The 18,484-nt window shown below is 39.6% G+C and overlaps 1 protein-coding gene across 1 annotated transcript in view; it reads right to left on the bottom strand.

Annotated features, from left to right (window-relative positions):
- The window catches only part of lrba (LPS-responsive vesicle trafficking, beach and anchor containing), an 888,619-nt gene that overhangs the window by 642,061 nt on the left and 228,074 nt on the right, over positions 1-18,484 (bottom strand). Inside the window, exon 30 of the mRNA XM_080192970.1 lies at positions 16,521-16,651. Coding sequence (XP_080049096.1) covers positions 16,521-16,651 — 131 coding nt within the window. The remainder of the gene's footprint in view (positions 1-16,520; positions 16,652-18,484) is intronic.

The raw sequence follows: 18,484 nt of genomic DNA, 5'->3' as shown, positions 1-18,484 counted from the left end.
TATCAAAAACCTATCTACCCATGACTTAAATATATTTAGCGAGGTAGCCTCCACCACTTCAACGGGCAGAGAATTCTAGAGATTCACCACCCTTTGAGTGAAGAAGTTCCTCCTCAACTCCAATCTAAACTGCCCCCCCCCCTTATCTTGAGGCTGTGCCCTCGAGTCCTGCTATCCTTTCTAAGTGGGAAGAATCTCTCTACTTCTACCCTATCCATCCCCTTCATTATTTTATATGTCTCCATAAGATCCCCCCCCATCCTTCTAAACTCCAACGAGTACAGGCCCAGTCTATTTAGTCTCTCTTCATAGGCCAACCCCTTCATCTCCGGTGTCAGCCTAGTGAAACTCCTCCGCACTCCCTCCAAGGCCAAAATATCCTTCCGCAAGTGCAGCGACCAAACCTGCACACAAGACTCCAGCTGCAGCCTCACCAGTACCCTGTACAGTTGCAGCAAGACTTCCCTGCTTTTATATTCTAACCCCCTCACTATAAAGGCCAACATTCCATTAGCCTTCTTGATCGCCTGCTGCACCTGCAGACTGGATTTTTGCAACTCATGCACAAGGGTCCCCAGGTCCCTCTGCACCGTAGCATGCTGCAGCTTTTCGCCTTTTAAATAATAATCCCTCCTACTATTATTTTTGCCAAAGTGGATAACCTCACACTTGCCAACATTATACTCCACCTGCCAAGTCCTTGCCCACTCGCTTAGCCTATCCAGATCCCTCTGCAGACTTTCCACACCTTCCACGCAATTTGCTTTTCCACTCATCTTCGTGTCATCAGCAAATTGTGTCACCCTACAGTCAGCCCCCTCCTCCAGGTCGTCTGTATAAATGGTAAATAGCTGAGGCCCCAGCACCCATCCCTGCGGCACTCCACTAGTTACCAGCCACCAATCAGAATAGCACCCATTGATACCAACTCTCTGCTTCCTATTAGACAGCCAATCCTCTATCCACACTAACACCTTACCCCCAACTCCATGCACCCTAACCTTCTGTAGCAACCTTTTATGAGGCACCTTATCAAACGCTTTTTGGAAATCTAAAAACACCACATCCACCGGTTCCCCTCTGTCTACCACACTAGTCACATGCTCATAGAAATCCAATAAATTCGTCAAACACGACTTCCCCTTAACGAATCTGTGCTGCGTCTGCTCTATCAAACCATTCTTTTCTAGGTGCCTCGCTATTTCTTCTTTAATGACGGATTCAAGCATTTTTCCAACTACAGGCGTTAAACTAACAGGCCTAAATTCCCTGCCTTTTGTCTGCTGCCTTTTTTAAACAGCGGCGTAACATTAGCTGTTTTCTAATCTTCCGACACTTCCCCGGAATCCAGCGAATTTTGGTAAATAATTACTAAGGCATCCACTATCACCTCTGCCATTTCTTTCAGAACCCTGGGATGCATTCCATCCGGTCCTGGGGACTTGTCCACCTTCAGTCCCATTAGTCTATCAAGTACTACCTCTCTAGTGACGGTAATCGCATTCAGGCCCTCAACTCATACCATCCTTCTATCTTTAAGATCCGGCAAACTATTTGTGTCCTCCTCCATGAAGACTGAGGCAAAAAACTTATTTAAAGCCTCCGCCATTTCCTCATCTCCCACCACTAAATCCCCCCTCTCATCCTCTAAGGGTCCAACATTCACTCTAGCCAGCCTCCTCCTCTTTATATATTTGTAAAAACTTTTACTGTCCTTTTTTATATTTAGTGCTAGTTTAGCTTCATAGTCTATCTTTCCTTTATCACCTTCTTATTCATTCTTTATTGATTTTTAAATTTTTCCCAATCTTCTAATCGCACACTACTTTTAGCCACTCTGAATGTGTCAGCTTTTAATTTAATACGCTTCTTTATTTCCTTAGATAACCACGAAAACTTTTTGCTACGAAAACCTTAAGAATTCAATACCACATGCAGTGGAAAAGATCAACTTCTAGATTTTATTCAGTACTGCATGCAATACATTTTTGAGAGAAATATATTACTCAGATTTGTATGCATCTACAGATTAAAACTGTACACCAAATTTTGTCTCCAAAGATGCTGCTCTTGCAATAAAATATGTTGCTAATTTTAAAAACACACGACAGAGCACATGACTAAAATCGTGCAACCTACTACAACACTATTTTCTTAAACTGATAGGTTAATCAAGTGGATTACTGCAAAAAAGCAGTGAATGTAACAAAAGATTTAGCAAACACAACAGAAGACTTGGCGGCATATTTCACTTTTTTGGAATTAGGTTACCATCAGGAATTCAGTAAGAATGAAGTAAGCAAATTCTGACACACAACAAGTTGGTTAAAAAAACTCATCATTTAGCAACCCTGACAAATTCTATGATGCCCATCAACTGGGAAACAATCAGATTTCTAAATTGTACAAACCAGAGTACTGTTCGTTGGAAACCTTGTATCAGTAGTATCCCAAATTCAGTTGTGCAAAAGCCAGATGTCTTTATGATGTGCCATGTATCCATTTTAATTGAGTAAAATGCAAACATACCAGCAAAATGCTGCATTGGCATGGTGTGGTGTTGGGCAATTTACCCATTCTGCACATCAGTCTATTCTCACAGTCAAAGCAACCCTGACCTCCACAGGACTCGACTTTACTTGAACCACGCACAGCCCAAACTGCCTGACCTAAAGTCTGGAAAGATTAGGAATCTGACAAGCCTCAGTGCCGAAGCTACTGCTTTAAGACACTAACTGTGGGAGAGCAAATGCGGAAAAGGAAGTCTTCATTTCTTGTTTGTTTGTTCTATCCTGTAGGAATTGGGCATGGAATGGAGCTAGCTGTTTGGTAAATAGCTGATAAGTGGTTAAAACCTATTCTATTCCCAAGGTATAAAATAGTATGTAAATTGGTGGTAAAGTTAACATGTATAAAAGAATCAATATAATTAATATAATCAAAAGAATCAATATAATTATTATATTTTTTATTCATTCATGGGATATGGGCATTATTTATTGGGCCAACATTTATTCCCTCTCTGCTCTTTAAATGAGAGTGAGCTTTTTCTTCAATCACTGCAGTTCATGTGGTGCAGGAACACCAACAGTGCTGCTAGGGAGGGAGTTCGAGGATTTTGACATGGGACAGTGAAGCAACAGTGCTATATTTTCAAGTCAGAATGGTGAGGGGCTTGGAGAGGAAGTTCAAGGTGATAATGCTCCTATGTGTCTGCTGCCCTTGTCCTTTTAGATGCTAGTGCTCATGAGTTTGGGAAGTGTTGTCCAAGGAACACTGGTGAGTTCTGGCACTGCATCATGTAGATGGTACAGATTGCTGCCACTGTGCAACAGTGGTGCTGGGAGTGAATGTTTTTGGATGAGGTGCCAATCAGGCGAGTTCTTTTGTCCTGGGTGGTGGCAAGCTTCTCGAGTGTTGTTGGAGCTGCACTCATCCAGATATATGACAAGTATTTCATCATATTCCTCATGAGGCTTGCAGATGGTGGAGGGGGTGGAGGGGGTGGAGGGGGTGGAGGGGGTGGAGGGGGTGGAGGGGGTGGAGGGGGTGGAGGGGGTGGAGGGGGTGGAGGGGGTGGAGGGGGTGGGAGCGTGGTGCACGTCTGGTGGTGAATTACTCACCACAGGATTCCTGGCCTCTGATCTGTTCTTATAGCTACAGTATTTATATGGCTAGGCCAGTTAAGTTTCTGATCAATGGTAATCCTCAATATGCTGAAAGTAGTGGATTTAGCGAGGTAAATGCATTGAGCGCCATGGGGAGATAGTCACTGCCTGGCCTTTGTGTAGTTCTTGCCCAGGCATACTGCATTCATACATGGACTGCTTCATTACCTGGATTATCGCAAATGCGGAACATCAGCAAACATCCCTACTTCTGACCTTGTGTTGCAAAAAAGGTCATTGAAGAAGAAGCTGAAGATCATTTAAAAAAATAAAGGATGGCAGTGCAGGTGATATGCAGATGCTGGAAATCTGAAAAAACAGAAAATGCTGCTGCAAAAATTAAGGGATGATTACATGGCTCAAAACTGGTGTGGGAGAAGTGGGTTACTTTGCAGGAAGAGTGGGTTACAATTTGTACGATATTGGCACCAGTATGGAGAAATCGGGCACTGCACCATTTGGAAGGTCTACACCTGAACGATGCTGGTACCAATGTTCTTACGAACTGCATCACTAGAGAAGAGGGTTTTAAACTAAATAGTGTGGACAAGGATCAAATGTGGAAAAATGTGGCATTTAAAGTAGTAGAGGCAAGAGAGCAAAATAGTAATATGTGAAATGAGGGCCAGAAGATGGCAGGAAGAGACAGAGGAAAAAACCTAAAAATGCACTAATAGTCAAGACTAGATGTTACAAAGATATCAAAAGGACAAACTAAAGATTCTGTACATGAAAGTGTATGGTATACGTAACAAAGTAAACAAATTGATAGCCATGATGGAGACATGCCTGCCAGATAACAAGTATTTTGTCCTAAATACTGAGGTATATAATGATATTCAAGAAGGACAGGAAGCTAGGTAAAGGTGGAAGGGTAGCACTGTTGATCCAGGATGGCATTCGTGCAATAGTTAGAGATGAGCTTGGGGAATAGAATATACAATCAGTTTGGGTGGAGATGAGGAATAGTGAGAGAAAGGAGTCAGTAGTGGGGAATTCGATAGGTTTTTGGTAGGCAAGGGGATTAAGGGTTATGGGGAGAAAGCGGGAAAGTGGAACTGAGCCACTTCAGATCAGCCATGATTTTGCTGAATGGCGGGGCAGGCTTGAAGGGCTAGATGGCCTACTCCTGCTATTTCTTATGTTCTTATGGAATGTCTACAAGTCCCTAACAGTAACCAGAATGTAGGACAAGGTATACAAGAAGAAACATTGTTTGCTTGTGATGGCAATAAACACAGAAGGCTTCAATCTACATATAAATTGGAATAATCAGATTAGCAGTAGTAGCCTAGCTAAGGAGTTCATAATGCTTTTTATATAATTTCTTACAGCAGGACATTCTGGCACCAGAGAGCAGATTACATTAGACTTAGTATTGTGCAATGTGACAGGATCAATTAATTACCTCAGAGTAAAAGCACCATGAGGTAGCAGCAACCACAATATGATTGAATTTTACATTCAGCTTGAAAGGGAGAAGAGTGGATCTAAGATTAGTATTGTAAACTTAAATAAGGGCAACTATGTAGATATGAAAGCTGAGCTAACTGAAGTAAATTGGAATTACTAGACTGTAGGATACATCCACAGAGCAGCAGCTGCCATTTAAGGGGATATTTCAAAACACTTAGAATAGGTTTATTCCTACATTAAGCAAAATTTTCAAGGGAGGACCCATCATCCATGATTAACTGTAGTAGTTAGGGACAACATCAAACTGGAGGAAGAAGCATAAAACCTTGAAGATGAGGGACAGGTCAGCTAATTGGTCAGAACATAAATAAAGGCAGAGAATGACTATAAGGTTAATCAGGACATAGAAATTACAGTATTAGAGGAAACTAGCCGAAATGTAAAAATAAATAGCAAGAGTTTCTATGGGTATTTAAAAAGGACAAAAGTGAACATTGGTCCATGAGAAAGTGAGAAAGAGTTAATAGTAGATAACCATAGAATCGCTACCAGTTCAGAAGGAGGCTATTCAGCTCATCAAGTCTGCACTGATTCTCTGGCAGAGCATCTTATGATGTGGATATGCCGGCGTTGGACTGGGGTAAACACAGTAAAAAGTCTGACAACACCAGGTTTCAGTCCAACCGATTTATTTGATAGTAAATTCACTAGCTTTCGGGTTAGCCCCTTCACCGGATGAAGGGGCTAACCCGAAAGCTAGTGAATTTACTATCAAATAAATCGGTTGGACGGAAACCTGGTGTTGTCAGACTTTTTACTATGCAGAGCATCTTAGCCAGGCTGACATCATCCCCACCACCCCATGTATTTACCCCGCTAATCCCCATAACCTACATGGCATGCAACATTAAGGGGCAATTTAGCATGATCACAATCTAACCTGCATATCTTTGGACCGTGGGTGGAAACTGGAGCACCCGGAGGAAATGCACGGACACCTGGGAGAACGTGCAAACTCCACACAGTCACCCAAGGCTGGAATTGAATCCGGGTCCCTGGCACTGTGAGGCCACCATGCCACCCGAAATGAGAAATGGCTTTTGAAATGAACAAATATTTTGCTTCTGTCTTCACTGTAGAACATACAAATAAATTGCAGTAATAGTTGTAAATCAGGAGGTGCGAGGAAGAGAGGGACTTGTGAAATTACAATCATTGGGGAAGCAATATTGAGAAAACTGATGGAGCTGCAGATTGACAAGTATCCAGGCCCAGATGAGCTTAATTCTAGGGTCTTAAAGAGGTGGGTAATGAGGTAGCAAATGTATTGGTGTGAATCTTTCAAAACTTCCTAGATTCTGGATGGTTCTATTTCACTGGAAAATAGCAAATATAACTCTTCTATTCAAGAAAGGATGGGCTAGAAAACAGCAGCTTGATGTTTGTCAAGGGGAAGGTGTTTAAATCCAAATAATTATAGCTGAGCATACAGGAAAACTCAAGGTAATCAGGAAGTGTCAGCATGGTTTTGTGAAAGGAAAATTATGTTTAACCAATTTATTGGAGTTCTTTGAAGGAGCAACATGCACTGGATAAAGGGGAACATGGGGGCGTACTGTACTTGGATTTCCAGAAGACACCTGACAAGGTTGCACAGAAAAGTGTCACAACACCAGGTTAAAGTCCAACAGATTTATTTGACAGCACAAACTTTCAGAGCATTGCCCCTTCATCAGGTGGCACCCCTGTTGAAGGGACAGTACCCTGAAAGCTTGTGTGACCAAATAAACTTGTTGGACTTTAACCTGGTGTTGAGAGACTTCTTACTATGCTTATCCCAGTCCAACGCCTGCACCTCCAATCAATGGTCACATATCTATACGGATAGAAGATTGGCTGGCTGCCAGAAAACAGAGTAGGATGTCCCACAGGGATACGGTCTCAACAATTTACAATTCCCATAAATGACAGATAAGGGGAGCAAAGGTATGGTAGCGAAATTTGTAGACAACACCAACATAGGAAAAAATGTTTTGAAGACGACACAGAGTTTGCAGATGGATAGACATAAATTAGTGGACAAAAATCCAGCTGATAGCATATAACACGGGAAAATGTGAAGTTTCTCATTTTGACAGGAAGAACAAAAAGCAGAGTATTACTTCAACAGTAAACAACTGAAGCATTTTGAGTGCTGAGGGCTTCAGATGTTCTAGTGAATGCACAAGTACAGCAAGTGATTAAAGTGGCTAATTAAATGCTATTTTTTACTACAAGAGGAATTAATTATGTGATGACACTGCTTTTAAGAAGTGTATCTGTCAGGTTTCTTGAGTAGGATTTGTTGCAGCAGTTTGTTTTATAATGAGTGCCATTTTGACTGTAACCAGCAACCTCTCTTGTTGCTGCAGTAGCATAATTGATCTTAATTGCTACAATGCTTGTTTTACTCTGGACTAATGCAGTGTTGTTATTTTTGAGTTTTCCCCAGGGGCTTTGCAGAATAAAACTTAATTGGGATTGACTGACAGTAATATCAGACGACAGGGTGGGACTAGGCTCACAGAGAACTCAGCTTATATCTACTTGGAGTTGTGAGACAGTGCTGCCTCTCTTTTCCCCTCTCTGAAGTTGGACCCTGGAATCTGCCAGGAAGTAAGTTCCTTTCTCTGATTTCTGTAATTTTGAGAATGGATCTTTCTCTGAAATTCTGCTGCAGAACTCTCGTCAGAAGATAGCTGTCTGTCTGGATCTCTGTCCAAGTGTGTTTATAAGGCTGGAAATCTAGCATCCACATTAGCACATCAGCTTTTAGTGCTAACTGGTTCTGAATAAGGGATTTGTGTCTATGGGGATACTGCTAAATTGGAATAATAGAGATGGACAGTTATTAAGAATTATACTTTGTCGTGTTTAAGTATTTTAATTGGCAAAAGTTATGCTAATTATTTTTGTTATATCCTGTCTTCTTAAATAGTTTGTTTTGATAAAAGCTTCCTAGTGGGTCAACTGAATCATACCTGGAGCAAAACATCTTATGTCCACCCTAATGCCAAAATCATAAAATGTTAGGGTATAAGCTAACTTCATAATATACCTTAAAGTTTCTGGTCTCTCCCTAACAAATATAAAAGTAAGGATAATATGCTTCTGTTATACAGGACACTGGCTAGACCACATCTCGAATACCATCTGCAATTTTGGTCTCCTTATTTAAGGATAGAAATGCTTCAAAGGAAGTTTACTAAATTGACACCTGGAATGAATGGGTTGTCTTATGAGGAAAGGTTGAACAGGCTGGGCTTGTTTCCACTGGACTTTAGAAGAGTGACGGGTGACTTCATTCAAGTATACAAGACCCTGAGCAGTCATGACAAGGTGGATGTGGAAAGGATGTTTTCTCTTGTGGGCGATTCCAGAACTGAGGGGCATTGTTTTAAAATTAGAAGTCACCCTTTTCAGGTAGAGATGAGGAGAATCTTTTTAACTTAGGGTTGTGGACCTTTAGAACACTCTGCCTCAAAAGGCAATGGAAGCAGGGTCATTGAATATTTTCAAGGCAAAGGTAGATATATTCTTGTTAGCAAGAGCATCAAAGGTCATAAGAGGAAGATGGAAATGTGGGATTCAGACAGCATCAGCAAAAAGATCAGCCATGATCTTATTAAATGGTGGAGCAGGTTTGAGTGGCCAAATATTTTACTTCTGCTCTTATTTTGTATGATTCTGTGTGTCATCAAATTGAGTCACCAATATAAAAGTGGCAAATTATTTTTAAAGTTTTTAATCTCTGAAACAAAACTCAAACAAGACTTTTAAAGTCCTGCGGCTTTCCATCCATAACATATATACACATAACCTTTACACTGTTGTCCAATACCTTAGCCACTTGCGAAAAAGGATGAATTTGGAATTTAAATGCAACTATATTTAGTAAAGTAAAAATGTGTAATAAACTGGGCATGTGATCTCAATGCACTTATGGGGCATACACAAGTAAATTTTATCCTTTTTTGGGTAAGCAATAGGCAAAAAACAGTGGGGAATGGGAATTATTTTCTGCTTCCTTGGGTGTTCTTTATTGCTTATTTTGCATATTACAGAATTGACACTTGGACTTATTTACAGGGTGGTGTTCTCTACATGGCTATTTCTTCACTTTGGCAGATTCCCATGCTAGTGAACTGTGATTTATCTACTTAACATTAGTAGTGCTTGGTGCAGTAATATTAATATATAACATTTCCTCCCCCTGTAAACTGAACATCATCCAACAAATTCAAACAAATGCAACACGGACAATAAACAATTATCAGTAGGTCAGACAGTCTGGAGATCATCACCCTCGGAAAGTTTGACAGTGCATCTTTGGCGCCGTCTTTGCACTGGTTGTAACCCCTCACATTTTTGCCTCTGCACAATCGTCATTCGTGGTTGGTTTCATCAACACTGCAACCAGAGGTTGATTCTGTATTTGGTCTGCAGGTGAGGTACTGCTTTGATCGATCGGTGTCATGGTTGCAAAAAGATTCAGGTCAGGATCTTGTGCAATTGAACCCGGATTTTCAGCAGGTTCCATTTCTAGCAAGGGATTCTCCCTGGTCCACATGCTTCCTCCAGATGATATCATTGGTTTGGATCAAAAACGAGATAGGTGCAATCTGTGCAAGGACTGTGGCAGGAACGCATTTCTCTCCTGTGGAGTAAGTGCCAGCCAAAGCTCCTTGTCCTTTTGAAAGACACAATGTTTTGCTTTACTGCAATTCTCTGTCCTCGTTGTTGTACGGATTATTTTGATTTTGGAGGTTTTAGCAAGTCGAATGCCAATGTAGTTTTCTCTTCATCATTAATAATGCAAAAGTGGTTTTGGTTGTAGAATGCACAATATTACTATACATTATTAGGAATTGGTTAAGATGTTTGATCAGCGAACTTCGTTCCCTGGTTGCTCTCAATGCACATTTCATGGTTTGGGCAAAACATCCTGCTGATCCACTGGTAGCAGGATGATTTGGTGTGGGCTTAATACATTGTATACTATTCTCTTGCAAGAAACTTTTTCTCGTATGAGAGAAATTGGGCTCCATTATCGCTTACGAGTTCAGGGAATCTAAACTGACTAAATATTTTTCCTAACTTCTTGATAATCTTCTCTGATTAATTTGTTTTCATTATAACAACTTCTGGCCACTTTGAATAAGCATTAACCATTACTAAGAACCTACATCCTTCAAAAGATTTTGGAAAGTCTACCTGGTCTCACTGAAAAGCCTCTTCTCGCCATTCCCACTGATGCTGCAATGCCAAGGGCAGGTTTCTTATTTTGGTACAGGAAGAACACATTCTAGCTCTCTCTTCAATTTCCACGTCCAATCCAAGCCACCAGAAATAACTCCTGGCTATTTCCTGCAATAGCCCTGGTCTAACCTTGCTCTGAGCCCCCAAAGATGACATCCTGACTCTACTGACAGCTCCAACCTGAGGAGTAAAGTTTAAAATCAGGGGTTAGGATTGAGACTTTGTCTCGTAATACTATGTCAATCACGTCCGAGTAGTGGATTGTGGAGTGTGCTTCCTCACTTGACCAGAGGTGACTGGCATACTGTCTACCTGTTCAAAATAGGAGATACTTCCACTTGAGTAGTGCAATGAACTACTAGCTGATAAGATTACCGCTACCAGGTAGTTCGACAGTCTGTCCGCATAATAATCCAGACTTGACTGTCAATACTTGATGGTATAAGTACGTGCAGACAATAGCAATGCCTATCTCTGCATTTTATTTGCTGCCAGTGACAGAATTCCTGTGTGTGGTCCAAAAATGGTAGCTAATTGTCTGTCAACAGTGTGAACTTGATCCCATACAGGAATTAATTCAATTTCTTTACTCCAAAGATAACCCCTAAAGATTCACTTTCAAATTGCATGTCATTATTTTCAGTCTTGCTCAATGACTGATATGCAAAAGCAATGGGTCCCCCCTTACCTGAGAGCATGAAGTAGGATGCCACCACTCCAACCCCATAATGGATGAGTCACATGCTAACTGTAGGGATAGGGTAGGATCAAAACGTGTAAGAACTTCAGATCCGAGCAACATTTCTTTGACTTGCATAAAAGATTTTTGCACTGATTCAACTACTACCATTTCTTATTCTGGCACAAGATGTTATACAATAATTTTAAAATGGTGGTGAAATTTGAAACAAATCTTTTCAACAATCCTAGGAAGAATGGCAACTATTCAAAGACGCAGGTGCCTTCACCATCAAAGGAGCTTAGTGAAGGCCTGTGGTATCAATTATATGCCCTAAATACTCAATGGTGGATTGGAAGGACTCACTTGTCCTTGCAGACTCAGTCCATAGTCTTCTAACTCTGGGTGACATCTAAATTCCACAGATGTTCCTTGTTCGTTTCTTCCAGTGACTAAGTTGTCCTCCAGACAACACTGAACTCCACTCAGTCTCTGACCCATTGCTCTCTGAAACAATGCAGGAGCAGACGAGATACCAAAAGGCATTCTTCGGTAAGGAAGAAGTCTTTGTGTGTCACTATTATCATAGTCACTTCTGGTCTACACTCATCTGTAAGTGAGCCTGGCTTAGGTTGATATTGCTAAAATGTCAGCCTCCAGCCAAACCCACAAAGAGGTCATTGATGTAGGCTAATGGGTACTGCTCCACACATAATGGTAGATTTAGGGTGACTTCAAAGTCTCCACAAATCCTTACAGATCCATCCTTCTTGATGATTGGTGCCATTGGTGTGGCCCATTCATCAATGCTGACATGTTCTAAGCCTCACATCTTCACAAGTCATTGCAAGTCAGTCTCCATTTTTGGCCTGATAGCATAGAGTACCATCCTTGCCTTAAAGCATTTTGCTTGGCTTCCTTTCATAATCTTCAATTTCACAATGTCGTCTTTCATACTCTCCAGTTCTCCATCAAACACAACACGGTGCTTCTTTAGAATTTTTGAGAGACTTGATTCTTCATTAGTCATCAGGTTGATTTCGGTTCAGTTTAATCAAATATTCTCTCCGATCATGGTTGACCATCAAATTCAATATCCCGGTCACTTTAGCTCCAAGTGCTATATTTAATTTCTTCTTGAAATCACACAATGTTTCGGTCTCAACTACTTTGTGGTATTAAATTCCACAGATTCACTACTCTCTAGGTAAAGAAATTTCTCTTCACCTCAGTCCTAAAAGGTTTGCCCCTTATCCTCAAACTATGATGCCTAGTTTTGGACACCCCCACCTTTGGGAACATACTTTCTGAATCTACCCTGTTTAATCCTACTAGAGCTTTATACGTTTCAATGAGAATCTCTCTCACTCTTCTAAACTCCAATGAATATAATCCTAACCAATTTACTGTCTCCTCATATGACAGATCTACCATTCCTAAAATTAGCCTGGAAAAGTCTTAAGAACATAAGAAATAGGAGCAGGAGTAGGCCATCTAGCCCTTCGAGCCTGCCCCGCCATTCAATAAGATCATGGCTGATCTGAAGTGGATCAGTTCCACTTTCAGTGCACTTCACTGCACTTTCTATAGAAAGGACCTCCCTCCTCGGATATGGACACCAAAACTGCACAGTGCTCCAGGTGTGGCCTCACCAACACCCTATACAATTGCAGTAAAATATCCTTATTCCTATATTCAAATCCTTTTGCTATAAAGGGCAACATACAGTTTGCTGCCTTTACTGCCTATGGCTAGTTCAGTTCAGTTTCTGGTCAATGGTAACTCCCAGGATGTTGAAAGCAAGGGACTAAGAAATGGTAATCAAGGGGAGATGGTTGGATAGTTAGAGTGGCATGAATGTTACTTGGCCACACTGAGACAATATAGCAGGTTTCTTTTCCCAAGGGCATTAGGAAACCTGTTTAGTTATTAGGGTAAAGAAGATGTGTGCGCACGCACACACAACCCAGCTTTGAATCCTGCCATGGCAAATGGTGGAATTTGAATTCAATAAAATATATCTGGAATTAAAAGTTTAGTGATGACCACCATTGCCAAAAAAATGCATCTGGTTCACTAATGTCCTTTAGGGAAGGAAATATGCCATCCTTACCTGGTCTGGCCTACATGTGACTTCGGACCCACAGCAATGTGGTTGACCATCAACTAACCTCTGAAATGGCCTATCAAGCCACTCAGTTCAAAGGCAATTAAGGATGGGCAATAAATGATGACCAGCCAGGAATGCCCATGTCCCACAAAAGAATTTTAAAAAATAACTTTGTTACATAACCATTTTCAGTGACACTGGTTTTTCTTCAAATTTTCATTTTTTTTTGCAATAAACTGAATTTAAATTTCGAAACAGCCTTCTGGGATGTGAACTCATGTTTTCCTATTATTAGGCCAGATCAATTGATCCAATACCATAATCATAATATCATGATTCAGAAATAGGGATCTTGAAGAATTATGATGACCTCTCATGGAACTAGCCAGCACACCATTTAATTCTCACTCTGTTAAAAATCAAAAATTCTAAGGAATTAGAAATGAAGGCAAGGTAGAGATAAAGGTCACAAAGATTGCACTCCAAACATTGAGGTCATTAGACTCCAAAAACATTCCTAAACCGATAGCATTCTGGTGTCCTTCATATCCCAGTGATCTCAAGTCAGAATGATGAATGTGATAGAGTGAGGGGTAAAGAGAGAACTGCCCTGACATCTTGGGTACCTGTCCTGGATCTATTGGACAGAATGGTTTGAACAGGTGATTGATACCTGGTAAGCTGCCAACCCCATGAAATAAAGTATATTAATAGAGTGCTCAGAGACAGGTGGAAATCCTATCCAGGCTGTCACCTTGTTCAGATGGAAGATGGACCAGGAAAGAGCAAGTAAAATAGTTCCCAAACAGTTTTGCTATAATTGGCAGAATGATGCTACTGCAAGCTATTGAGGTCAACACTGTGCCAATCATCCATCCGTTCTTGGATCAGTAAACCACTCAATCATCACAGGTTGTATACTTTTCCTGTCCATTAAGCTAATGCATCATATCTAACTTTTTCTTCCTAAATACTTAATAAGCTACCTTTAAATAACTTAAACACTCAACCACTGATCTTAGGCAGCTATGGCTCACAACCCCAAAATTTTATGAGTTATCATTGTACATTCATTATGAAGACCAAGTTCCAGCTTCATGTGGAGGACACCCTCCATCATACTGTGTTGCTGCCATTGTGCTAAATGGGATACATTAACAGGTCTACCAGCTCAAAATTGAACATCCATTAAGCGCTGTAGGCCAGTAGCAGCATTAGCAGAACTGTATACTACCACAATCTCCAACCACATTGACAGCTCTATCTCTCTCACAACCATCAAGCCAGAGGGAATTTAAGTACTATTAGCTCCTTAGCTGATAATTCTGAACTTGCACAACCTTGGATCCAATCTGGGAATTCTGTGGTCTGCATGAATCACTGAATAAACTTGCCAAGCCATCAGAGAAATAATTGATCAAACATCCAGAATGGCTGCACCCATCTCCCTTGGCAAGTGAGACCCAAATTTTAAATGCATTACCAGAATAAATTCCACAGAAACCCCTTAGCAACATTTTGACTGGTTTCAAAACAGAATTTTAATAATTAACCCAATGTCTCAAAGAAGGCTTTTGAAGTTGCTTGAAAAACTAGCAAGACAGTGGTGTTATTGACTTTTTTAACTGATGCACGAATATGACACAGAGTTATTCTAATTCAGTTTTGAAAGCAACCAGCATTTGGGAAAGAAACAAAGAAAGAATTACATTTTTCAAGTTCACAAATTACGAATAAAATATTACATAATACTGACTGGTTAATTTAATGTGTTAAAAGGCAGTGCAATTATGAACCACAATAATAGACATATCAGAGTTAAAAAATGCCCTGACTGACTGGAGCAAAATGAGTAAATCTGGCCAGATATAGTAGCCCAATCAAACATGTTCAACAAAATTGACTTATCTCTTAATCCCTCACTGATAAACCGGCTCCTTTTGAATGACAGTTTAACAGACTTTCATGGAGACTTGAAAGAAAATGCAAATAGATCATCTGTCTAGTATCCTCTGAGAGAAAGTCCATTGTTTATACAAATTCATCAGGGATTTATCTAGTAATGGGTCCACTAGTGTGTGATAGAAACATGGAAAAATTGCTATTTGTTGAGCTTTTTAAAAAGACAGCAATTTGATTATTGGTGTCTGTTTAATGTCAAAACTACTTTTTTAAATGGTGCATGACAATAAGATCATACATATTGTGTGTATATATATATATATATATATCATTGATATAAATACAGCTTTTCCATGTTAGGACGATAAACTTTAAAAATTCTGGAACAATAATGTAACAAAAGAGTCAGTGAAAGTATAGTACAAGTTTAAAAATATTTCAAATTGCAATCAGCTGCACTCCTTGCAGTTTTTGTACATCAGTTTAAAACAGTATGCCCATTAATTTTATTGGAGGTAATTCAGACATAAAATACCAGCAACTTATAGGGGGGTACCAAAATCAAATGCAATCAGCCTTTAACGATCTATCTACATTTTACTGCACAATAAGTATTCACAATATGGTTCAAATTTATCACGCTATCAATAAAGATCTTTAACATCAAGGACATATGCCATCAAATCACAAAAGGTTTGCTATTAGCACAGAGAACAAGTTGCAACACAGTATGTTAACAGCTCACATTTTAGATGGTTGTATTGTGGCCGTATCAGATAGCTTCAGAAATCACTTTAGCAGGAAATATTAAAATCTCTATATTTTTCTTTATTTGTTCAAGAGACGTGGGCATCACTGGGTGGGCAAGCATTTATTGCCCATCCCTGATTGTCCTTGAGCTGAGTGACTTGCTCAATCATATCGGAGGATGATTTACAAGTCAGCCACATTGTTGTGGCTCTGGAGTCACATATTGGCCAGATCAGGTAAAGATAGCAGATTCCCTTCCCCGAAGCACATAAGTGAACCAAATTTTTTTTTAATAACAATCGACAACAGTTTCAAATCATTATTAATTCCAGATTGTTTTACTCAATTCAGATTTCATCATTTGCCGTAGTGGTGGGATTTGAACCTGGGTTCCCAGAGCATTACCCTAGGCCTCTGGATTACTAGCCTACTGACAATACCACTGCCTCCCCAAGCGTAATCCTGAAGTCCCATTTTATTGGACATTCAGGAACTGCCTGAAAATAATTATGATAGTCTAACAATTCTTTTTCAACCTAGTAAATTAAACACAGATCACTTAAAATGAATATTAGACAAGTGCTGAATGGCAAGGATGCCTGCTGGAAATAGTTTCCAAATTACATTACAGGTTTCAGCATGAGTCATTAATCTACTTTAAGAACACCTGTACTGCAAAAAAATGGCAGAAATTTACCTGTAGAATCAACAGCAGGGTCCTCTACAGTGTCAGTGGTGGAGACCACACTAACCGCATCAGTCGTGGCAGGAGTAACAGTTTCACTTCCAACAGCAATCCGAGGTTTTTTAGGAGCTACTACAACACTTCTACAAAAAAAAACAAAACACCTTTTATGATAATATCTTTTACATATGCAGTGCCAGAAACATAAAACATTCCAATACATTTCACAAAAGAATAAAATAAACATTACTAACAATTTTGTCTATTAAGGTAATGAAACATAGTACTTAACCACAACAGAGATCTTTAAATATTAATAAAATTCCTTGAAAAATCTGTAGTGCCATAGCTAAAGTTACCACATTTCTGATGCTGTCACTTCATTTGTGCCTGTCAAACACAAGCAGAAGTCATCATTCCAGAAAAGTGCAAGCAAACTGGTCAAGCTTGAAGTCCTATCAAAACATATTCAAAATGCACATCTCTAAAAAGCCACAACTGTATAATATTGCAAATAAATAAGGACGCAGAGATGAACATGCAGCTTGAAGATGCATGTCAGCGAAATGGGTTTTAATGCCTGAAACATGGGCAGCAGCACTAAGAAAAAGAGCAGACCTGTTGAGACAGTCTTCACCTGAATGACCCTGGAATCCGTGACCTGGTGAGATGTATGATTAGATCTATAGAAAGGGACTTAAAATAAATAATTGGGGGAGGGTTCACATGCGGAGAGATTTTGAAAGTTAGAGGATGGACAGGTAACGATATGGGTAATGGTAATTCAAGTGTGACAGGAAGGGATAAGAGTGCAACAATAAATATTGTCAGAGTGGGGGAAAAATGGCTTGAAACAAACAGAGAAAGGTTCAAGTGAACGGAGATTTATGAATTCAAGGGAAAACTTAATTCAATAGAAATGCATATCAAGATAAACTGAGTAGAAAAGGGAGAGGGAATTTAACGGTAATTGTGCAGAGAGCAAGGACCACGCAAGGAATTATAATAAAACAATAAAATTGAACTCATTTTATCTGAATGCACAAGCATCCAAAACAACAAAGATAATAGTAGCATCTGAGATAAATGGTTAGGTCTAATCACCATCAGATCTCTGTAACCAATGACATGAGTTACAAGGTGAACAGGGTTGGGAATATTTCAATGTACAAAACATTTCAAAAAGATATGCAGGACGTAGGAGGAGGGATAATCCTGATAGTAAAGGATGACCTAAGGATATTAGTGAAAAAGGACGTTGACTCAGGAAGTCAGTAAGTATAATCAGTATAGGCAACGATTAGAAATAACAAGTATTAGAAAACACTGAACAGTGTATTTTATAGACTCCCTAACAGTAGTCATACATTGGATAAAGCATTAAACAAGAAATTATTGGCACTTGTAACAAAGGTAATGAAATAGTTGTGGGTGACTTTAACCTTCATATCAACTGAACCAATCAAATTGGAAAAGGTGGCCTGGAAAATAAGTTTGTAGAATGCTCTGGTGACAGTTTCTTGGAGCTATACATTATGTAATGAGCTAGGGATAAAGTTATTTTAGATCTTGTATTGTGCAATGATGCAGGGTAATCAGAAATTTAACAGTAAAAGTTCCAATGGGAATTGGTGATCATAATACAACTGAATTCCATATCAAGTTAGAACACAACGTATCCCAATAACAAACTAGAATCTTAAACAAAGCCAATTTCACGGGCATGAGAGAGCTGGCTAAGGATATTGAGTAAATAAGACTAAAATGTATGGTAGTAAAACAAAGTGGGAAACATTTAAAGAAACAATGCAAATATTCAACAAAAAGTATATTCCATTGAAAACCAAAAAACTGAGGAAAATCCATCTGTAGCTTATTAAAGAGGTTAAACACAGTATTACATTAAAAGAGGCTTACAAGTTTTAGCGTTGGGATATATTTAGAAAATAGCAAAGGGCCATCAAAAAAGTTAATAA

This window comes from Carcharhinus amblyrhynchos, chromosome 1 (assembly GCF_965287045.1).
Source record: "Carcharhinus amblyrhynchos chromosome 1, sCarAmb.v2.hapA, whole genome shotgun sequence".
Taxonomy (NCBI): domain Eukaryota; kingdom Metazoa; phylum Chordata; class Chondrichthyes; order Carcharhiniformes; family Carcharhinidae; genus Carcharhinus; species Carcharhinus amblyrhynchos.
Note: the sequence above shows the minus strand (reverse complement) of the source record. Positions and strands in the feature narration are given on the sequence as shown.